Here is a 23,713-nt window from a genome sequence, read left to right on the forward strand (position 1 = left end):
TGGTCTTCTAGTCTGGGGGGTCAGCTCACATGTCTAGTCTTCAGTTAACTTTTCCCTGAAAGTCACCTTGTCACATGGTCTCAGGGCACCCTGATACGTCCCCTCCTTAGTACTTACAACATGACCATACATTGGTATGATTCTTTTATTAATATTTGCTGCCAATTCTAGACTGTAAGTGCCATGAGGACAAAGATCCTATCTGTTTTGCTCACTGTTGTATCCCAGCACCCAGGCAGGTTTGTCACACAGTAGGAACTCAAAATTTTATTCAGTGAATGAAGAAATTAATTGATGAACAAGCAAAAACTTTAAGACTACTGAGTTCCAATGCTTAACTGTATTATCTTGATATAAAAGGGCCTAAAAAGCACCCCATTACCCCAACCCACCCCAGCATCTCTCCTGCCATTTCTGATGCTATCTATCATGGAAGGGTGGATTGCACTTACAGTTACAAAACGAATTTTCCAAAATACATGTGTTCATATGTTAATGCCCACATTTGCAAGCCGTTATATTCAAGTAGGATCAAATGTTGATAATGAATGTTTTCTTTGCCAGGGTTTAGATACATGCCATGTAATTGCAAAAATAACTAGTTAGACTGTCGGAAGGCAGTGTACTCCTGAGAGCTGAACAAAATGTTCAAGGGAATTAACCCAAAGATGGTAATTAAACCATGGAATCATCCGCTGGAGAATGGGGCTGACACCTTCTTCTGCCTCTGATACTTTAGAAGCACCCACTGTGGTTACTGGAACCCAAGACCAAGGGGTGTTTGGTGGTGGGGGAGGAGGCTTATCCAGATGAAGCCAGGGAAGGTAAACTCCATCTTTTATCTAGTTCCCCCTCTCCTACAACCCTAGTTTAAACACAAACAGCCAATTTAAGAGCAAGACCAGGGAGGTATCTGCTTGTATAGTTGGCTTTGAAGACTTCAAAATATCCACGCTTCCTGACTTTCTACCACCAAAACCACTCCTTTGGGTTGTTCTAGATATGTATGCGTTTTCATTAGGTTATGGTCTGGTTCTCTGTGGAGAGTAAGTCATAAGCTAACCCTGCAGTTCTCGTGGGGAGCAGGGAGGGAGGAGGGAACAGGTAGTGAAGTTGCCCCCCTCCCCCACTTAAGGGTATTTGACGATGTTCTGAGACATTTCGGGTTTCACACCTGGGTAGTAATGATGCTACTGACATCAAATAACGGAGTAGACTTCAGGGCTGCTTATCACAATAAAGAATTATCCAGCCCAAAATATCAATAGTCCTGCCGAGGCTAAGAAACCCTAAACTGACTTATCTATGAAGATTCATTTCTTTTTTAAAAAATTTTTTAATGTTTTATTATTTATTTTAAAGAGAGAGACAGAGACAGAGTGCAAGCCAGGGTGGGGTGGGGGGCAGAGAGAGAAGGAAGCACAGAATCTGAAGCAGGCTCCAGGCTCTGAGCTGTCAGCACAGGGAGTTGAACTCCTGGACTGTGAGATTATTACCTGAGCCAAAGTCAGATGCTTAACCAATGGAGCCCCCTAGGTGCCCCAAACTAAGATTCATTTCTTAGTTTGTTAACAACTTGGGATTCTGTCTCTCCTTCTCTCTGCCCCTCCCCTGCTTGTTCATGTGCACGCTCTCTCTCTCTCTCGCTCTCTCTCTCTCAATAAATAAATAAATAAACTTTAAGAAATCTAAAAAAAAAAAAGGAGCTAGAACAATAGTCTATGGAGGTGGCATGGATCAAAGGGGAGATGGGATCTTTTAGCAAATTTTTTCGCCTGACGGGAAGAAGACAGCACTGAGAGACTAAATGCACAAACTTGAATAGCTAATACCCATTATGTATCTCTTGAGTACATCAGTTGTATTTTTGAGCTTCCTGTAAAACAAGGAATGCACGATTGGAATTCACTATATCACGTGGCACTCGGGAACCCCAGCAGGTGGAGTTGGGTTCAGGTTAAGGAAGAGCTCCGTAGTTTTCAGAGCCACCATGCATGGGAAAGGTACTTGTAAGTAATGAGCTCCCCTTTCACTAGAGGTATTCAAGGAGCGGTAATATGACCTCACAGCAGGTGGTTCCTGTACTGAATCAGAAGTTAGACTAGATTATTAGTTTCCAAACTTTGAACTTGTCATATCAGTAATATATTAAGGGGGGGAAAAGGGTGAGTGGAGTATAGATTGATGTAGAGTTACCAACTTTTAAATTTTGCTGTGTTACGTGCATTAGTTTTCTATTTACTTTTGTAACAAATGACCACAAATTTAGCAGCTTACAATAGCACAGGTTAATTATCTTCCACTTCTGTAGGTCAGCAGTCTGGTAAGGGTCTCACCAGAGATTTGTAGCGGGGCTGCATCACTCTAGGAGAGAATCCATTTTCTTAACTTTCCCAGCCTCTAGACTCTGCCCACATTCCTTAGCTCACAGTCCCCTCCAGCTTCAAAGCTAGCAATGGCTGGTCAGGTTTTTCTCATATAACATCACTCTGGTACTCTTTTTTTTTTTTTTTTTTGGCTCATTCATCCACATTTAAGGACCCTCGTGCTTCCCTGAGCCACCCCAGGGCTTATCCAGGATAATCTTGCTATTTTAAGGTCAGCTGATTAGTAAGCTTAATTCCATCTGCAGCCTTAATTCCCCTTCACCATGTAACCTAATTCACAGATTTGGAGGATTAAGACATGGACATCTTTTGGGAGGACATTATTTGGTCTACCACATAGATGAAATATATATGTACGTATGTATGTACACACATGCACATACACATGCCATTTCTCATTAACATCAGCACCATTTCAGAAGAGAAAGGATTACATACAGGAGTGGAAAATAGAAACGATATAATGAAAAGGACGGTCCTTCCTGAAACGGAACAGGTGTCGACCTTACTCCAATACACATGTGTGCGCACACGCACATGTGCGCGGCACACACATGCATATTTCACCAGACTGGAAACTCACCATGGATCAACACTCCAGCTTTAGAAAGCACTGGACTACATAATCTCGTATGGTCCCTCACAGTTCTAAGTTTCTTTGATCACCTGGAATACACTGTACTATGGTATTACCTGGAGAACCTTCTGGTGACGTGTCTCCATCGGTTCCTTCACAGCTATATTTTTCTTCTTCCTGCTTGCTTCAAGTGCGATCATTAAGTCAGCAAGAGACTCCAGTTTCCTTTTTTCTTCCTGATTCAAAAGGCTATGAAAAGTGTTCTGTAAATAATATGCAATATTGCTATTCTGATCTTTGGGGTAATCAAGTTGTTTGACATTTTTGTAATGATGCCTTTTAGAATATGGGTGGTGTAATTAGCTGCTACATTGTACATTAACAATACCTGTCCCAACCCTATAGACTTGGGGACTATAAATAAAAGCGTGACAGCTGGCTCCAGCCTTACTTGTCAGTCACCATTGAAGAGAACACAGCCAGGAGCTACACTAGAGCCCCCAGGAATCCAGGATGTAGTCAGAAATGGCATCTTAAACAAGAATTTGGTGTTTTGTTAGCAAGAAGAGATGGAGACAGGCACTGTTAGGAAGGAGACGACCAAGATTCTTTCCTACTGGGAGGGCACAGAGGTCCCAAGAAGAGACAGCATTTTACCAGCACTTGGTATGTTATACGGGGAAGGTAAGATTCAGAGGAAATAGTACATTCTCAAGCCAAAAGAGCAGAGTTTCTTTCTTAAACTATTACTCCTCAGGAAATAAAATAGGAAAGAGCACTAAAGAAATGTATAGGGAAAGAGGAAGAGAAGAAAAGCTATGCTCACTTGGGCACTCAGTGTGGCGTTGAGGGTAACCTGATGGGGTTAACAGGGCAGAGTATGCTGGGAAGAGCTGGAAAGAGGAAAGAAACAGAGGGAGAACCATTTGGTTCCCAAGTTATATGTTAGGCACTGTAAAGATTTTCCATGTACCATTTCACTTATTCCTCACCTTATTCCCAAAGCAACACTTAATAACTGAGACATTTTATTTTACTCATGTCATTTATTATCGTCTTTCCCCCTCACTAGTATGTAAGTTCCAAGTGGTCAGGATCTTTTTTTCTCTCCTATATCTCCCAGGACTTACAACAGTGCCTGGCACATAATAGGTGCTCAGTAAATATTTGTTGCATGAATAAGCAGTTAGCGTTAATTGAGTATCTATTATGTGCCCAGCACTGTAATAGATGGCTTCCCATGACTGAACTCATTGTAACTTTCACAACCAATGCTGAGACAGGCACTATTTTATCCCAATTTTAGAGATGAAGAAACTGGGTTGGAAGCAGACATACTGTGTAATACTGAGTAACTTACCCAGTAAGCAATCGCTTGATTATTTCAACCTAGACAGTATAATAACTCCAGAACCTGCCTGTGTAATCACTGTCTTATGCTGAGGCTCAAAGAGGTAAGTGACTTGCACAAAGTCATGCAGTTTAAGACTGGCAGAGCCAGGATTGAAACCAGGGTCTGCCAGTCCCAGAAACTGTTGTCCTTTCTTCTGTACTTCCCCCTGCTCTAGAAGATTGCCAACATAACGATTTCTTCCATTATCATTTTACCACGGACTCCTCTTCCGATAGAAACAAGTGGGTGTGTTCCATTAAGGACTCATATAAAGGTAACAGAATTCATCCAAAAGAATCATGAGTCCCAACAGATCACCAGTCTGCCCCCTGATCTGACTGTTGGTATTCGAGGCTGGAGGCAAATGAGTCCTTGGACATCCTGGTGGAACCGTCTATGCAGAGAGCTAGGCATTGAGAGGACATCACTTTCATGCTGGGCAAATCCTGACCCATGCTGTCCTATATAGCTCCGGAGTGGGAATGGTAGAGAGATGCTGATACAGCATTGCTAAGAAACTAGTTCAAAATTCATGGCGTGACCTTGTGCAAGACACTTCCTCTCTTTGTGTCACGGTTTCTTTATGATAAGGAGGCATCAGTGGACTGGGTTGAATCAAGAAAGCTTTACTTTATCCCTTTTATATATTGGACTTTGCCACATAAAATTTCATTTGGAGAAATGATTCTACATGAAAAACTATACCTTAAAAAACTCACTGCACAAAATAGCCTCTGGTTCCTTCTAGTTCAAACCTTCCTGGAATCTAAAAACATAGACACTGCCCTTTGGGCCAGCACAGCATTCCATTCAGCCTTACTTTCTACAGCTAGGAATGGGCCCGGGGATATGCCGGGAGAGGCCATTCACAGGTCCCTGGGGACCCAGTTCCTCTCAGAGGCCACTAACCCTGTCTTCACATGGCAGTTGTCTTCCCCCCTGGGCCTTCCCTTTTTTTTTTTTTATTAAGTTTTCATTTTAATTCCAGTATAGTTGACAGAGTGTTGCATTAGTTTCAGGTGTACAATATGGTGATTCAACAGCTCTGTACATAACTCAGTGCTCACCACGGTTCGTGGATTCTCAAATCCCTCCCATTGGGCCTCTACTTACATTACTTCTATATGTTGAGATGGAGCAAAGGTGACTCTGCTCAGTAGGGTTTGCAGGGCAGCTGCACCTCTGTTGTATATATGAAGGGAACACAACATTTACTGATGGTCTCCTAACATCCTTCTTGTTGCTGTCCACCACCAAGTGTCTCTTGAACCACAGTAGCCCAGTGTTGCCTGACGATTGCTGCTGAGCTATCCTACTCCTAAGTCCCATGTCTGAGCCACAACTCCATTCCCTCACACCTGCTCGCTCACACGTCTGGTTAAGGTTTTCCTCTGTCTCATTCTCCTTATCGTCATACATAAGCTGAAAGACATCACTGGGCACTCCTTCTTGCAGTCTGGTTCTCCCATATTCAATATGATTCCCTTCTTATAAAGTTTTAAAACAAGCACAAACAACATTGTACTGCTTAGGTGTGCATGTCTGCACATTTTAAAAGACCAAGGTAATGATAAACCCAAAATTGAAGATAGTAGCTACAGAGGGAGCGCCAGGGGATGTCAAAACAGGGAGATAGAATAGAGGGAGGAGATGAAGGTAAAAATAAGTTGTCATTAATGTTGTAGTTCTTGGGTTGGGTGATGGTTTTATGAGTGTTCTGTATGGGTGTTCATAAATAAATAAATAAATGTCATAAGTGAAATATGACAAGTCTATATATGGACTAGTAATGATGAATTCTATACCCCTGAGGTTCAAACACAATGATTATAAGAAGAACACAAGATAGTTTTTATGAACCAGAAGCTCACTTCCATAACGTTCTTACTTTTATTTTGGTTCCTTCCAATGTGAAGGGCTTTTTAAAACTCTAAGTGGATTGTAACTATAAGCTTGCCTCTCTTCAAGTTAATTTCCCCCCCTCAATTATTGTTTGTAATTTAGTCAGATTGGGGTTCTCCTTTTTGGAAATATGTTGTGTTTCCCCATGAAATGGTTTTGGTCTAGGGTTCGCAGATCCTCATCTTTCTCTTGGGCCTTGCATGCTGGTTGATATGGATCCAAGAATTACCAACTACTGCCTGAATACAGCTCAGTGAAGGGCTGTGATTGCTTATTGCCAGATAAAATACGTGATCGCTAAATTTGAATTTCAGGTAAACAACAAATAGTTCTTTAGTATATGTATGAATTAGAGGCATACAGAATCCTCTGTTTTAATTGCTACATCTGGAAAGCTATCCCATATGGGCCAAGAACTACTCTTTAATGGCATTATTGGATTGGGGTCTCAGGGAGTATGAGCTTGGGAGTCAGACTGTTCTCAGTTCAAATCCTGATTCCTCTACTCAAGACACAGAATATTTTTGCCTCACAATTCTTATCTATGAATTGAAAATAATAGCAATATGTCATGAGATTGTTGGGAAGATTAAATAATACTTCTGTCGTACTTCACCTAGTGCTTGGTACATACAAAGTTCTCAATGGCTATTATCATTACTGCCAATTTTATATAGAAGATTATGTGCACCAGCCAGGATCTGACCTAGTACTGCAAACCTCTCCATTTATAGGATCAGTTTGGGAATCGACCCTCCTTAGTGTCTTCCTTGGTGATAAGCAAGGCAAGGTAGCCTCTAGCCTCTTCCTTTTTGTTTCTGAATACTTCCTTTGCCCACCTGTCATGAAGTGTCCCAGACTCATTTCTGTAATTGGCTTTCTCCTTTTAATAGAAAGACCTGTTTTATGCATGTGTTTGGGGGTCACTTAGAATGCCTCAAGTTGCAGGCTATTGTCTTCCCTGATGGAGATGCCTAGGTGACTGGTAATCACGTTTGAGATGCTATCCCTAAGCCAATGACTTTTGAGTTTGGCTAACAAAGGGGACCTGCTTCGATCAATAATAGGTTTAAATAGAATGCAGGGAAAGCAAGATCCCACAGATACTGATGAGAACTCTCTGTTTCTCACAACGGGGTCAAGAAATAAAGTAATTGGTTTTCCACTTGCCTTCCTCCTACTTTCAACACCTTCCTTCTTTCTGGTGCCCAGTGCCTTCACTGTTTCTGCTTTCAGGGAGCACTCCAGACCCTTTACATTCTCTTCTCCGACCCACCCTCCCGTCTCAAAACTTACCTATCTGTTTACACACTCTGCCCAGTGTCTAGTCGGACACAGGACATATTAATTCATCTTAACATGCTAACAGCTTAAAAATATTCTATTTAATCCCCTTCTCAAGCCACAGAGTTTTTTTTTTCAATACCTGAAAAAGTAAGCCTGACAGTGGCTTCCTAGCAGATAAGGGAAGCTGTGCAGAATTCCTTAAATCACACCACATTATCAGCTGCCTGTTCTGTCTGCTTCGCATGAATGGAAGGGAGCGGTAGAGCAGATAATCTAAAGATCATTTCCACTTGGTTTGGGAATGCACCACACGGTGTTGTTGTAGCTGATTTGCTTTGCTAATTATGTTCTACTTAAGCTAATATTGAATTTGGTTCACATTTTTTAAGCTCATCTGGGCCAGAAGAGGGAAGAGGTGGTGCTTTGGCCTACTTTGAAAAAATGAAGGACATAATATTCTATGTGTGAGCTGATAGATCTAGAAGGTGAATGCAAAAGGAGCAAGGTAGAACTTTGCCAGTTACACCTATCTCATGTGACTCCTTGGGCACCGAAAGGCTGGTCTTTCCATTGGCCTGCCTAGAATCTGAAATCTTCATTAGTAGCCTACATTTCGGGTTTTCATCATAACACAACTATGGCTAAAGCATTACATAACCTAAGAGGAGTAACATATTTCTAGCAGACACATTAGCAATTTGTCTGGCTAAATCATCAGTACTTATTGTCATCTAGTGGAAAAAGTACCAAAGGGATGGGACGCAAGACTGTCGTACCCTGATACTGATATGGGTGCACTAAGAGACCACTGGACAGCTACCACGTAAGTACAAGAACACCAAGTACCTTGTGGGTATGCTGGGAAGGTTGCTGAGAGGGTAAGGCAACCTTCACCTCTTTCCTTCACAGTTTCTTAGTTCCTTGCTCATGGTAGTTGCATATAGAGAATATGCAAGTCTGTCAAATAAATTCTTCCCTTTCTTACTTACTCTTCCCCTGCTGGGCAACTGGGCAAGGGCTTCTAGAGATTTCAGAGATCTTGGTTTTCCTTTGAGGCATGCCATTTAGAGCCAAAGCCTAACTATACGTTTTCTTTCCAACCCTACGAGGGACTGTGGGGCTATTGACATTTCTTGCTCTTTTTCTCATTGCAGTCTGCTCCCAGTTCTCAAGAGGGGTGTACGCCATCTTTGGATTCTATGACCAGATGTCAATGAACACTCTGACCTCCTTCTGTGGGGCCCTGCACACATCCTTCGTGACACCCAGCTTCCCCACTGACGCAGATGTGCAGTTTGTCATCCAGATGCGTCCAGCCTTGAAGGGCGCTATTCTGAGTCTGCTGGGTCACTACAAGTGGGAGAAGTTCGTGTACCTCTACGACACAGAAAGAGGTAAGAAGAGGCATATGCTCTCCTCTTTGAATATTCATTGAACAGTGGTATTCAGCCTTCCTCCACTCACGTTTGTTCTCTTCTCCTTTAATAAATAAAATTGAATACTCTTTTAAAACTGTATTTAAATTCAAAATGAATTTAAATGAAAGGGCACCTGGAGGGCTCAGTCGGTTGAGAATCCAACTCTTGATCTCAGGATTGTGAGTTCAAGCTCTGTGTTAAAAAAAAAAAAAAGAATTTCAATTAAGACCAAAAAATTGATGCAATGGTAATTTTAGAATCTAGTTGTTCAAACTACATATGTCCTCCCACCCCCATCCCTGAAAAGGGGTTTGGGACTCTCCTGGTTGAGTCACTGTTGTGGAAAAAGAACCCTCTCCCCCTCCAAAATAATTTATGTGGTCTAAAATTCACAAAGTAAAAGCAACTTTGTCCAAAATAGAAAGAGGCATAAGCTGGAACGGTTTGGGAAATTAATCTTATCAGAGAGTGTAATTATCCCCATCTTGTAGATCAGAAACTGAAGCCCAAAGAGATGTGCTTTTTCACTCAACCGCTTAACCACAATGGTGGGCTGGTGTCAAGATCTCCTGCTTCCAGAGCTAGTTCTACCAGACCACATCAAGTCTTCAGCTTATAGGGCCTCAACAATTATCTTCTGGAAATACTGAGTGGAGAGTAGCCAAACTGGGCTTTGCAAATGGATGTTTTTTACAAATAGTGAGGTAACATATTGAGGACACAGCCTATTGAAACAGTCTCAGAAATTTAGGGTCTGATCTTAAGTGGTATACAGTTCGGTGTATTCAGTAATTAGCTAAAGCACACACATTGCAATTCAGCTAAATAGACTCCTCTAAAATTCAGTTATCTTTGAGGGGCCCCTCAGTAAAACCAAGGGATCCTATTACTGGAAGATTCCAAAAAACCATGTGCTTATGTTTTTCTGAAGACGTAGCTGTCCACACTGCAATGTGGTTTCTTTGCATGGGGAGTTGTAGGAGACTGGGGGTAATAGAGGCGAGATCTTAGGCGGCTTTGCCATGTATGTGGCTAGTCCTGAGTGCTCTGTTGTCTGGTACTTTCTGACTCAGAGAAGGAAGAAGCAAATGGAAGGCCTGTCTGCCCAAGTGATACCCAGAGAGGAGGTCTTTCTAGGTAACTTAACTTAAAGAACCATTTTGTTTTTGGAAACCCAAAGAACTCTTCACTCCCATTTGGATGCATCATCTAACACTGTTAAGGAAATACTAAAGCCTGTATTTGCCCATGGTACTTATTTCTAAAATGTTATCAAATTTCATGAACCTAAAGCAGGAGACCCAAGTTCGAGCTCTGCCATTAACTAGCTCTCTGGCATTGACCAATGCACTGAAGCTCTATTGGTCTTATCTCCTCCCCTAAGGCACCCCTATTCTTAATGTAGCATTCTGTAATTTTATTGAGATATTATAGCAGACACAGGATACTTTGTATCTTGCTACTAACCCTAGCTTCAGTTAATCAGTCAAGCAATTCTGCAAATTGTTATCAATCCCCAGTGGTGTGTTTGAGTCTCGTGGTAGATGAATATATAATACAGTTCCAGTGGGAGTGGACAGAAAAGAACATTCATGAAACAATTTATGAACAACATGGAGCACTATCAAATTGAATACCACACTACAGACTGACTGCTATAAGAATTGTGAAAAGGAAGCACTCCTGGAAAGTAAAGTTTTCAGAGAAGGATGGCTAGGGGTTTTAGGTTTTAAAGGATGTATAAGTTGTGGATTGCAAGAGAAGAGGGAGATTGATAACAAAGCAGAAGATATATTTCATGTATTTTCTCCTCATCTCCCACGACCCTCCTTAGTCCATTGGAGGAAAGGAAACAAAGTCCATTGAGGTCTGTTTCTTATCCCTGCATCTCTTCTCAAATCATCTCACTAAATCGTTTGGACAATTCTGTGGTCTTGGAGCCAAAAGAAACCTTTCCTACTCATGTGTATTGGTATTTTTTTTCTCTATAGCCATTTAGCTGGTGGGACTAATCTGGTCTGCTTAAGAAATACTTTCTTTAGGGGTGCCTGGGTGGCTGTCGGTTGAGTGTCCAACTCTTGATTTTGGCTCAGGTCATGATCCCAGGGTTATTGGATCAAGCCCCACATCAGGCTCTATGCTGAACGTGGAGCCTGCTTAAGATTCTCCCTCTCTCTCTCGCTCGCTCTCTCTCTCTCTCTCTCTCTCTCTCTGCCCCTCTCTCCCACCTCTAAAATTAAAAATATATATATAAAGGAAATACTTTCTATTAACTTTTATGCTAATTTCCTCCTTGGAAAGCCTTAAATACTGAACCATGACCTCATTCCAGTATTTTCAATGGCTTTTATTGCCTACATTTAGAGGGGGTAAAAAAGTAGTCTATTCTTTAAGATTCAGCATAATTAGGCCTCATCCAACCAACAATGCTATTATTGTTCCTATGTTACCTAATGAGAACCTTCCATTGCAGGCAGCTCCCATTATCCAGTGTTTCCCAAATGTGCCAGAACTATGCTTGGTCTCAGCAACTTCACTTCCACTACTACCTAGAATTCTCTCCTTCATCTAGATTTTGAAAATCCTGCCTATTCTTCCATTTTTCAAAACCCACCTCAAATTCCACCTCTCTAAGGTAACCTTTTCTGACCACACCAGCTCATAGCCGTTCATTCATTCATTCATTCATTCATTCAATTGGTGTCAGGTTAATAAGATAGACATGTTTCTGCACTTACCTTGATGGATAGGACCCAATTTTAAAAATGTTCTCAGTGATATGGAGCACCTGAGTGTCTCAGTCAGTTAAGCATCCAACTCTCGTTTTCAGAGCCCCACATAAGACTCTGCACTGACAGTGTGGAGCCTGCTTCGGATTCTCTCTCTCTGTGTCTCTCTGATCCTCTGCCACCACCTCGCTGGTCCTCCCCACCTCAGAATAAATAAAACCTAAAAAAAGGTTCTCAGTGGTAGCCTTGTTGGAAGAGGCATTTAAGCTGAGAACTAAAGGATTAGGAGACAACCATGTGAAGAATAGAGGGAAGGAGTTTCAAGCAGTGGAAATAGCAAGTGCAAAGGCCCTGTGGCAAGGGAAGAGTTGGGCATGTTTGAAGAACTAAAAGAAGACAAGTGAGGCTAACGGGTAGTGAGGAGGTCCAGAGTGGCCTGAGATTAGACCATAGAGGTAGACAGGAGGCAGATCATAGCCATGGGGAATGGACAGGAGCCATGGGAAGGAGTATGAATTTTATTCTATTTTCATTAGAAGTCTTTGGAAGATTCTGAACAGGGGAGTCACGTGATCTCAACTTCTGTAAAGAGTAGAATGTGGTGCAAGTGTAAAAGAAGGGAAACCAATTAAAAGGCTATTGTGGTTATTTAGGTGAGAAATGATGGCAGCTTGGACTAGGCTATGGATGGAGAAGAATGGATGGAGTTGAAATACATTTTGGACACAGAACTAACAGAACTCGGGGACAGACTGACTGTGGGATGTGAGGGAGAGGAAGGGCTCATGGATGACTACTAGGCTTTTAGCTTGAGAGACTAAGTAAAATGGTAATGCTGTGTCCTGAGGTGACTGGGCAGGAGGAGAGCCGGGTTCGGGGAACAGAGGTCTTGCCTATCTCTGAACACCACAGAACCCTTTTGTCCATGTCAGTCACTTGGCACTTAACGCAAGTGCTCCCCATTGCTGTCTCACTGGGTCTGCTATATACCTGCCCAAGCCCCTCTGTCCGGAGTGATACAAAACAACTGGTTAGCCCCTAGATTTATACTTTGTGCCAACACTGGTACGTAGCACCAGCTTAGGGACATAGTGTTTTCCCAAAGAAGGGAAGGAAGGAAGCAAGCAAATAAGGCTGGAAGGGAGGGAGGGAGGCAGAGAGGGTGGAAAGGAAAGGAAGAAAGGAGGTGGAAAAGAAAGAAAGGAGGGGAGACAGAGAACCCAGTTTATAAATCATACCATGAGGTACGATTCTTTAAAATATTCAATAAAGTATCTATTATGTATTTTCTTATCTTCTACAATAATCATCTATTGCTTTAGTAATAAAAATTACGAGGAGAGATTGCAACTGTGAAATCGTTTCAGAATATTTTAAATTACCTAAGAGAGAAATGGAAGACAGAAGGGAGCACCATTCAAATAAGCTAAATATACCAATGATGTGACTCTACTGTATAAGGACAGGGTTAAGTGAGAAGCTTAGAAATGGGTTAAACAGTGAGGTCATTTAAAAGATTTGTCACGCAGGGACACCTGGGTGGCCAGTTGGTTCAGTGTCCAGCTCAGGTCATGATCTCACAGTTCGTGGGATTGAGCCCAACACTGGGCTCTGCACTGACAGCATGGAGCCTGCTTGGGATTCTGTCTCCTCTCTCTCTCTGAAATTATGAAACAATGAATGGATTTCAAGGCTTTGTCAGCTACACAGGGATTTCTGTCTGCCTGTCTGCAGAGAAACGTCTGGTTTCCATGTTGTTTCATTAATACAAAGTTGAAAATTATGCTCTTGGTGCTGCATGCACAACTAACCAGTTCTTGGGAAAAGTACGAGTTTGACTAAGTGAGGTGTCTGCCCCTCAGTACCCTCTCGTCTTTATTGACATCCCTTTTTTATTTACCCAAGACTCCCCACTGTGACACTTATCTACACCTGCCATCCCTGGTGGTAGCAAAGCCTTGACATCTCTGTCCCAACCTCTACACCTCCACCAAAACTTTCCTGCCCTACATTCCGTTTCCACCGATTAATAGTCTTTCTCTGCAAGTGACAACACTTCAGCTGACCAATTTACTCACGCTAATTTATCCATGGCTATGAATGACTTGATGTGCTAGTACATCCAGGGAGGAAATGTCTGTTCAGGTAAGGGCCTTGCGTGGACTAGAAGCCCAGTCCAAAGCATGGCTTTCTGATTCTGGGATCCCAGGAAAGCCCAAGCCTTGAGATCACCACAAGTCCAGTTTGGGAGGTCCCTTGTCTACACACGTTCTTCTATAGAAAGTTCTAAAGCCATGCCAGGGAGGTGGTCCCCTCTTCCAGTTTTCTATCAGACCTATCTGTTGGGTACAAGTGACCTACTTCTCTGTGGTGCTAACATTTCCCCGAGAACGGCAACATACTTGAGAACTGCAGCCAGACTCTCTCGTGCACCCGACAACTCTTCTTGCCTTCAATGGGCACAGCCCACAGAGATGAAAGATTCTGGCTCAGGCTGCGGCTCTCAGCTTAGATAATGAGATAATAGTTCTACGTGCCCTTTGAGGCAATGAGTCCCTACCTTCTTGCCGGTGTTCAATAAACTCCTGCCGTTTCTCATTCTCAACCTGAAACTCCCTCCTCAGTTCCCAAGTAACTCTCTGGAAGCCAACAGCCTTCTAAAAGACCTTTCTATCTGCTCTAGAAAGTTGTGGCAGTAAAGGGGCGGCGGCAACAGGTAGTCCATCCATCAACAAGCCGTTATTGGGCATTTGCTAGTTCTATCTCGTGCCAGGCCACTGACAGTATTTAAGAGAGGCAGAATTAGCTCCTGCCTTTGAAGAGTTGACAGTCCTGTTGCTGCAACAGTGATTTATCTCAGGGGCCTGGGAAAAATTAATTTTTAACCCAACCGTTCCCTCGTTCAATAATGACATTTGCATTCATTAGAGCAGACCCACTGTGAAAAGATTAAAGTGATGCCAGAGAGTGAGGAAAATGGGAAAATGTTGGTAGAGCCTGAAGGCTTAAGAGGTAAACAGGCTCCCCCCAGACAAGGAGAAACGGCTTTTCCTCAGAGGAATATTTTCAGATTGACTGGATTCAATTCCACACACCCTCCTGCACATTGTTGTTTAACACCTATGTAACCAACCTGGCTTCGTCCCTCTCATCCAGTTCTACGTTCCCAAATAAAGCATAGAATCTCTTTCTCTCCTCCTCTCTCTGTGTCTCTGTCTCTTGCTCTCCCTCCCTCCCTCCTTCCCTTTCCCTTTTTATACACACACACACACACGTGCACAGACATACACATCCCAATACCAATCAGTGGCACAAATCAATAAATCCCTATTATTATTTATAAATAAATTAAAATTTAATAAATAAATAAAGTTATAAATAAGGTAAAGCAATTTCATTAAAAAAAAAACCAGCTGCCATTTCTTATAAGCACTCACTACGCACGAGGCTTATGGATTATCACACTGAATCCACATGGCGTCCCTATCTCTTTACAATTGAGGAAACTGAGGCATAAAAAGGTTACCTGATGGCTCCTAGGGTCAGACAGTTTAGTGTGCTAAAGTAGCCAAACCAGGATTTCAACCCGTATGAGCCACACTCATGGTCTATGCATGCTGTACATTGGACCACCATACTGCCTCCCACACTTCTAACATTTGAAAACGTCTACAGCCTATTCCCATAGTCTTTCCTTCTGCCATTCTTCAAAGGACCTCCCTATCCTAGGTATCTTCCTGTGGATGTACTCCAGGGGTCAATTTCCTTCTTAAAGCCTGGTGTCCACAGATGAACACAAGAAATCGTGGTCCTGGAGTTCCAAGGACCTGGGTAGGCAGCCGATCATAAATGCAGATTAAGGGGCAAGTGAGCAGCCAAAGTAGTAAATGCAGCCAGACCAGGGTGGGGCGTTGCCTGTGCTGGGGGCCAGGCTCTGAGCTGAAGTGAACTCAGGGATTCCTGTCTGGGGCAGAAACAGTTCCCAGAGAATAGGAAGATCTGACCCTGTGGGTCGTCGGCACTAAGGCGCCATTTTTGGTTGGGGAAGAAGAAAGCAAGGAGAGACAGATGATAGGTTCTACAATGGCTACTTGGCAGGAACTTTAAGGAAAAGTAGCAAGTACCTTGATTAAAGGAGAAGAAGAAGAAGAAGAAGAAGAAGAAGAAGAAGAAGAAGAAGAAGAAGAAGAAGAAGAAGAAGAAGAAGAAGAAGAAGAAGGAGAAGAAGAAAGATGGACCATCATGGATTATTTTTTCCTCCTTCACTTTAAGAGGTGATTAAAAGATGTGCAAAGGTAACAGATGGCTCTAATTCTAGTCATGTCCATTTGCCTTCTGGGAACAGCAAAGCCAAGAGAGTTTTTATTGAAATTCAAGCTACTTTTTACATCTGAATAAATTAGGAAGGCCCAGAGAGTACATTATCCTGTGAGAGACAGATACTAAATTCCCCTGTTTGAGCAGCAATAATCGGGGTTGACAGCACCTGAGACATTCGGCCACTTCTGCAGCCTGCCTAATCTATTGTGATGAGTCCTCAACGATGAGAGCATCTTGAGAGCCTGCACAATAATAATAGTAAATTACTATTTGGACTGGATTGTGAATAAAAGACTGTACATATGTCGTAATGAGAATTTCATTGAAAATGAAAATACTGAAGCTGTCATATTTTTTAATACTTCGATTTGCACAGCCCTGACTGCTTTGGGGCATAAAAAGAGAAAGTGCAGAGCAATTTTTTGTCAGCTCTTGAAATAAATTATCATTTAAACACTTCCTCTCCACAAAGGTTATTAGCTTAGCAGCTTGTTCCTGGGGTTGGACCATCAGTAGTGGGGAGGGGGGAATCACAAGACATTAAACTACCCTTTCAAAAGCTGAATATTAGTTACTGTGGAAATTGTTCTCTCAGTAGCTTAACATATTTTGCTGCAACTCTCCAATGCTGCAGATTAGACCGCAGCAACTATTAATAAATACTGTCATATTTTACAGCTGTCATGCAAAGCTGAAAAAAGGCTTCGCTGTGATTAGATCCTGTTTACTGTAATATTCCCAGCTCAGACTCAGAAAGGCAGTTTTCCTATAAAGGTATTTTCCATAAGTAGAATATTTCTCCATCAGACAACATGACTAATTTTAATGTATCATTAACTCCTTGGTGGCAGTGAATGTGAGGTTGAATTGACTTCACGGCCAGAGATACAGCTTTCTCCAGAGACACATTAAGCCAAAATGTCAAATTTTCTCTCTTGGGTTGTCCTTCATATTCGGAGATGGCATTACCATCAGGAGATGTGCCTTGAGTTGTCACCCTCCCCCGTAGAAGGACAAATTTGCACCCGTTTGTCCACCTTCTTTTGCCCTGTCCCTCTTGTAACCGATTGCATTGTTCGCAAGACAGCTGGTTGGGATTTAGGGCAGGAATGACACTTCAGTGGGCTAGCTAGAAATTCTGCCTCCTGAGCTAAAATGCCGTAATAAGAGCAAAAGAAAGAAATCTCTAGCCCCCCTGCCGTGCGTTAGCTGTTTGGAATGGTATTCACATCTCTGAAAAAAGGAGGTGACAGCTGGCAGGCTTCCTTTGCCCTGACCTTCCATTGCTATTCGCGGAGCTCCTTGAGGACTTAACTCTCACCAAGCTGAATATCTAGTTGTCAACGAATGGGTGGCCCTGACATGATGAAGGGTTAGCTGATGTGTTCTGCAAATTCAGAGTTGAGCCCGAGAGGTCCTTGAGGAAGGCTCTTCTAAGTATTCCTCGGGGAAAGAGACAGACTGTGGTATTGACCTACAGCCATGGCTTTAAGCTTTGTCCCCTGGAGCCCCTTTAGAAAACAATGAAAGCCAGGGCAGGAGTGCTATGAGAGTTAAACAAAAGAAGGCACATGATGTCTTTAGCACCAAGCTGGACGAAGTAATGTGCTCAATAAATTTTACTTATTTTTTTTTTTATCATTATAGAACAGTGGTCCTCCATGGGGAGGGAAGGTGATTTGCCCCCTGCAGGGACACTTGGAAATGTCTGGAGACATTTTCAGTAGTGGGTTGAGGCCAGGAATGCTACTGAACAACCCACGGCACGCGGGATGGTACTCACCTCCAAAAGAATTATCTGGAACAAAATATCAACAGTGCCAAGGTAGCTGCAGGATCAAACGACAAATGGTTGCAGGAACTCCTCAAGGGCTTGTCAATGAACCAATCTAGCATTTATTGAGTGTCTTTTACTGTGCGTAGATTGATGTTAAGAGCTAAGTTCAATGGCACGTAGAGACTTCAGCTTTGAAGAGCTTATATTATGGTCAGAGAGACAGGATGAGAATAATGCACATGAAATAAAGATAAGTACGAAACAACATAAGACAAGAGCGAGATTGTGTAGTGCAGATTTGAAGTACTGTGAGAATCCAGATAAGAGAGACTTCACAGTAGACAAGCTAGACCTATCCGGGAAGGCTCCCTGGAAGAAGTTATAAGTTTTTCTGACCCCACTACCCGGCTCCCTTCCCCAGCAATGACCTTGTCTTGATTGCTAAGGCCAAGTTGGTATCTAGAACGAAAACAACATAGCATTCCCATCAACGCTCCTACCTCAGAGCTCAGGGCAAGAAACACAATTAAAAGAAAAACCAAAAAAAGGAACAATGTTCCTTTTACTAAATGGAAAACAATTACAGAGCTATTGAAAATAGGCAGTAAACAAAAGGAGGGAGGAAAATGCTGGCAAAATTCCATCTTCCCAACTAATCCTGTAGCAAAAGTGCAATTTGCAACAAAATCAACAGTGCCCTCTCTCCCTCTCTCTTGCAGTCAAACACGTTGCTTGGCATCAGCACCGCTACACATGATGCTTTGGCAAAAAAGTGTACCGGAAGCAAGGGAGACTGGATGTGAATGGGAGGTAAAGGCGGAGCACAGCTTGCTTTGCCCCGCCCTCCTCTCACACACCCCCTTCCCCCAGTCCTTATGGAGCACCTTCATTCAGGGGCAAAGTCGGGGCACAAACAGAGACCACATCACTCCCCATCTTCCTGGATCCTTTCCAGTCAATAAGTTGCCAGTGTCGGCTGCTGTCCTGCTTTGTCGACTCCACAAACGATCTGATTAATTCTCTGGTGCTAACTGCCTCAGCGGGCTTTCTCCGCAGTAGAACAGAGGCTAATTAAGATCATGTCAGGCGAGGAGGCTGACAGGTTATGTTCCTGGGCCCCACTGAACTTTTTGAGGCTGCTTCAGCCTCACTGCAGGCAGGCACTGCATGGCCAAGCACCCACTCCGAAGCAGGCTTCTCATTTATTTCCACATCCCAGTGTCAGTGGGTCTCCATTTTGTCAAGGATTTATGACTTTCTCCTTGGGGTAGAGAGCTGCCACTGCGTTCACTTTGAATTGCATCGCTTCAGTTTCCTTTTATTTGAATTTTTAATATGCTTGTAAGCAAAGGGAACAATTAATGGTGGGGTCATTTTCCCTCCTAAATCACGTGTGTGGGAGGTGTGCAGGAGTGTGTTTGCGTCTTACCTGCATAGAGCTCATAGAGGTGAGTTTAGGACAAGCAAAGGAAGCCCTACTTCTCACAGCAGGTAGAAAATGGAGGAAACATATGGAACTCGTTACACCAAGTGGCGGATTAGACTGAAAATAAAAATAGCTTCTCCCTCCCCCAATAAATGCTTAGATGAATTCATGGATGACAGACTGATAGTTATTAAGGGAAAGAGATGTTTGGAGATTGCTCTAAACTGAGGTTACTACAAATTGTGCAGTAGACTGAAGGGGCCATATTTGCCTTCTTGTAGCCAAATGGTCGCACAGAGTGCCATCATTCCATGCCCTGGGTTTTTAAAGATAATCCCAAGAGTCTGCTATGCATCTAGGAGGTGGAGAGGAATGTTGAGAAATAGAGAAACGTTCACCAGGAACATTCTTTCTTTTTTTTTTAATGTTTACTCATTTTTTAGAGAGAGACAGAGAGAGACAGAGCATGAGTAGGGGAGGGGCAGAGAGAGAGACAGACTCCAAAGCAGGCTCCAGGCTCTGAGCTGTCAGCACAGAGCTCAATGCAGGGCTCGAACTCATGAACCGTGAGATCATGACCTGGGCCCAAGTCGGATGCTCAGCCAATTGAGCCACCCAGGTGCCCCCAGGAACATTCTTTCTACTCTCAGATAATCAGAGCCTCTAACCGCATATCAAAAACAACACCGTGTTTTGAGAGGTGATTGGCCCAGCTAAGGATGTTGAAGAAAACTGCCATCAAACCAGAATCAGCTCCATGCCCAACTCTGCCATTTAGTAGCACGTGTGGTCCTGGGCAAGTCACAGAGCTTTTGTGGTCCTCGGATCCCACATCTGCAGAAGAGGGGGTAGACTCAATCATTCTTCAAGTAACAATTCCTGAGTGTAAGCATTGTGTGTCAAAAGGGGCATTACTAGGGTTGTAGAATTGAATGGAACAGAGTGCCTGCACGGAAACAGCTCACGTTTTAGAAGGGGAACAAACACATGTAAACAAGTAAGTTGAATCGTGATTCTTTTAGATCCTAAAATGCTGTGGGCTATGATAGCACATCCATTCCTTTCTCTTTTTTCCCCCTAACGAATCCAGAACTCCTTTTCAACCACTCTTAGGGAGGGTTATGGAGACCCAAGCGTTCACCCACATAGGCTTTGGATTTGAGCCAGAGAACTTGGGCACACTCACCTTTCTTTCTCTCTCACCTTTTAGTACCCCGCCCAGCCCTTAACCTTTCCTGGATCCTGCTAGGCAGAGGAGAAAAGGAAATAAGGCCTAATTGTAGAGTAGGATGACCCAGTAGACCTTAAAACCCTTTGTGGTAGATTCTCCAAATCAGGAACTACCACGACACACTTCTAACAGGTTTTCTTCTAACAAGGTTTTTTGCTAGAGTCCTGACCGGGTATCCCCTCCCTCCACTTAAGACCTTTACTGCCTTCAAATTCTTAAACCACAGCCCCACACAGCCCTTTCTGGTCTCAAAGCTTCTGTAAAATGAATGCCTTCCTTCCTACCCCAAACGCTATGCATTTCCTGGATAATGATATAGTTCTGTTTCTTGACTATGTCCAAATTCTCTAAAGATTCATTATGCTTTGCTACACAAGACAGTTCCGGTTTCACAGAGACTCTCCCCAAGTCTACATCCATAGATCTAGTTCCCCCCCCAAAAAAACCTTTACCTTGATGCCCCACTGGGACCTCAAACTCATTATGCTGAACTCTTTGAATATCATCTTTCTAGAAATTTCCTCCACCTGTGTTTCCATGGTCCTGCCCAGCTGCCTGAAGCAGAAACTTGATTCTTGAATCTTCCCTCTTCATCATTCCTCACTCACCACGCAAGACCCTCTTTTGCATTCCCACCAGCACTGACTCAAGTGCAGGCTGCCATCACCTCCTGCACTGTCCTCCTACCTGATCTCCCTGATCTTAACCCCTACACTGCCTCCAGACAACAGTCTTCCCCCTTCCCATCACTCGCCTGCTTAAAAGCTTTCAGTGGTTACCCGTTACTCCTGGCATCACGTCCTAGCTTTTTAGCGTGGCTCAGAAGGCCGTATGTGATCCACCTACACTCCGACCTGTTTCCCTAGTCTGGTCTCCTCCCAGTGCTTACCTGCTAGTGCTCTATACTCTAGCCACCTGGAACTGTGCTACACCCAATATGCCACATGTACTGTCCCTTGATTTTTTTGCCTTCATGCCTTTGCATATACCGTTCCAACTTTCTGGCGCTCAGCTGCTTCACTCCATTCTCCCTCCCTCCCTCCCTCACACACACACACACACACACACACACACACACACAATCTGCTAAATGAATGTCCTTCAAAGTTCTCAATTATTCACTTCCCCAGGCCTCGGTGTCCACCGCTGACTGCCCCGTGTCCCCAAGAACTTTGTATATGCCTCTAATATAGATCCAGTCATACTGTAGTAGTAGTAGTATTGTTATCTGTTTATGTGTTTATCTTGCTCAAAAGACTGTGAACTCATTGGAGATTGTAGTCTTACTCCTCTCTGCCTGCGCTGTGCCAGGTGCTAAGTATAGTATGGTACCTAGAGGAGGATGATTATTTGTACATTGAACAAATGAATGAGTGAATGACAGAGCCTTCACTAAAAACAAAATGGGAGATTTGAGGGGCCCTGAGGAACCGGTGAAGGAGGATCTGGGTGGATTGTATCTCAGGTCACACATTGCCCATCTACCTCACATATATTGGGTTAACCTTGACTTTGAATCCTTCTGTGACCCAATTTCTTCGCCAAAGATATCACCTTCCTTTAAAAAAATATTTTTCTAAATGGTATCACCTCCCTGGTCCAACCAACTTAGAAACGCAATAATTAATTTAGTGCTGGAATCTTTAGTTCTAGGTCTCTGGCTACAGGACAACCTTACAGTGCACTAGAAGGTCCCTGAGTCTCAGCCAATAGGGAGGCATTAACACTGAGGAATCTCAAGAGCTAAGGTATAGATACTATACTATTTTATACCAACCAATGGTATTTAGAGATCCACATGAATTTTCTAAAGACAAGAGTAGCATGATATCAATTTCCTCAGCTCCTCGAGAAAGGGTAAATAAAGTAAATTATTTCAAAATGTCTGTGTATTAGGCAATGTGACAAGGATTAGAAGCGACCCGAAAGCCAATACAATCAGTTCTCAGTTATCCATACAAGATGAAGCAAGCCAGGCACAGATAAGCCAAAGGGCATTTCTGCCGCATGAAATAGTGCCTTTTAATAACAGATTTTCCTTCTTGTTTCTATACTACTTAGGCTTGGCTGAGCATGGGAATAAAGGGAGGTACCCCAGGGAAAGGGATCTTTAAAGACGTCCTTTCAATTATAAATTCCCCCAAAGACAAGAAGCACCCATTTGAGGAACCAGCAGGAAAAGGATGTAAAATGGTTGTACGGACAGATAGAAGTGGATGAGGGGGAGGGAAGAAAAGAGAGGGAAGGACCCTGAATTCAGGGGGAAAAGCGGTGATGTCAAGGCCCCCAAAACAAACTTTGCTGATCTTACAATGACCAGGCCTATTCCTGAAACCATAATGATTGACGTACATAAATCAGGAGCAAAGACAGTCAACAATAGACATTGTAAGTCCGATGATTTTTGTTAAAGATATTTGATGTGAGGCTTTTATATTGCTTAAGAAATTCAGGGGCGCCTGGGTGGCTCAGGTGGTTAAGCGTCATACTTCGGCTCAAGTCATGATCTCACAGCTCAGTGGGTTCGAGCCCTGACAAGTCAGACCCTGGAGTCTACTTCGAATTCTCTGTATCTCTCTCTCTCTCTGCCCCTCCCCCTCTCAAAAATAAATAAACACTAAAAAATTGATTTAAAAAGGAATTCAAAAAAATTGCATCAGCTATAAAATTTACAGGTTTCAACAAGCAAACGTCAGAGTTATTAAACAGAAGCGTTCTATACCTCTGAGAGGCTGAGAAGAAATGTCAAAAGATTAAATCGGGGACACCTGGGTGGCTCAGTCAGTTAAGCGTCTGACTCTTGATTTTGGCTCAGGTCATGATCTCATGGTTTGTGAGATTGAGCCCCATATCGGGCTCTGTGCTCATAGTGCAGAACCTGCTTGGTGTTCTCTCTCCCACTCTCTCTGTGCCCCCCACTTGTGCATGTGCTCTCTCTCCCTCAAAATAAATAAACGAACAACAAAAAGATTAGTCAGGTCTCTTCTTGTCTTGGGAAGGTCTTGGTAGAAGTGTATTCCTCCTGAAAAACCTGGAGAATGAATAACCAGTTTCCATTTGGCACAGTATGGCAGGAAGCTGTATGATATTATTTGCCAAAACTAGTCATTGTCTTTCATTTTTTTACTCCTTTCAATCATATAAGTGTATTGTGGCTTGTCAACAATGTGGTAACGTTCCAGAGTAAGCGCTAGGACTTATCGCAGTGATTTTTGTTATCCTGCCACTTTTATCCGCCTAGCACAGTGCTGGATGGTAGCATAAAA

General features: G+C 43.0%; 1 protein-coding gene across 5 annotated transcripts in view; it reads left to right on the top strand.

Moving 5' to 3' along the window:
- Nucleotides 1-23,713, top strand: part of GRIA3 (glutamate ionotropic receptor AMPA type subunit 3) — a 273,414-nt gene that overhangs the window by 62,757 nt on the left and 186,944 nt on the right. For all 5 annotated transcript variants that reach the window (XM_029930244.1, XM_029930243.1, XM_029930239.1 and 2 more), the window contains one exon: nt 8,701-8,940. In XM_029930244.1, the coding sequence (XP_029786104.1) occupies nt 8,701-8,940 (240 nt within the window). The remainder of the gene's footprint in view (nt 1-8,700; nt 8,941-23,713) is intronic.

This window comes from Suricata suricatta, chromosome X, assembly GCF_006229205.1.
Source record: "Suricata suricatta isolate VVHF042 chromosome X, meerkat_22Aug2017_6uvM2_HiC, whole genome shotgun sequence".
NCBI lineage: Eukaryota > Metazoa > Chordata > Mammalia > Carnivora > Herpestidae > Suricata > Suricata suricatta.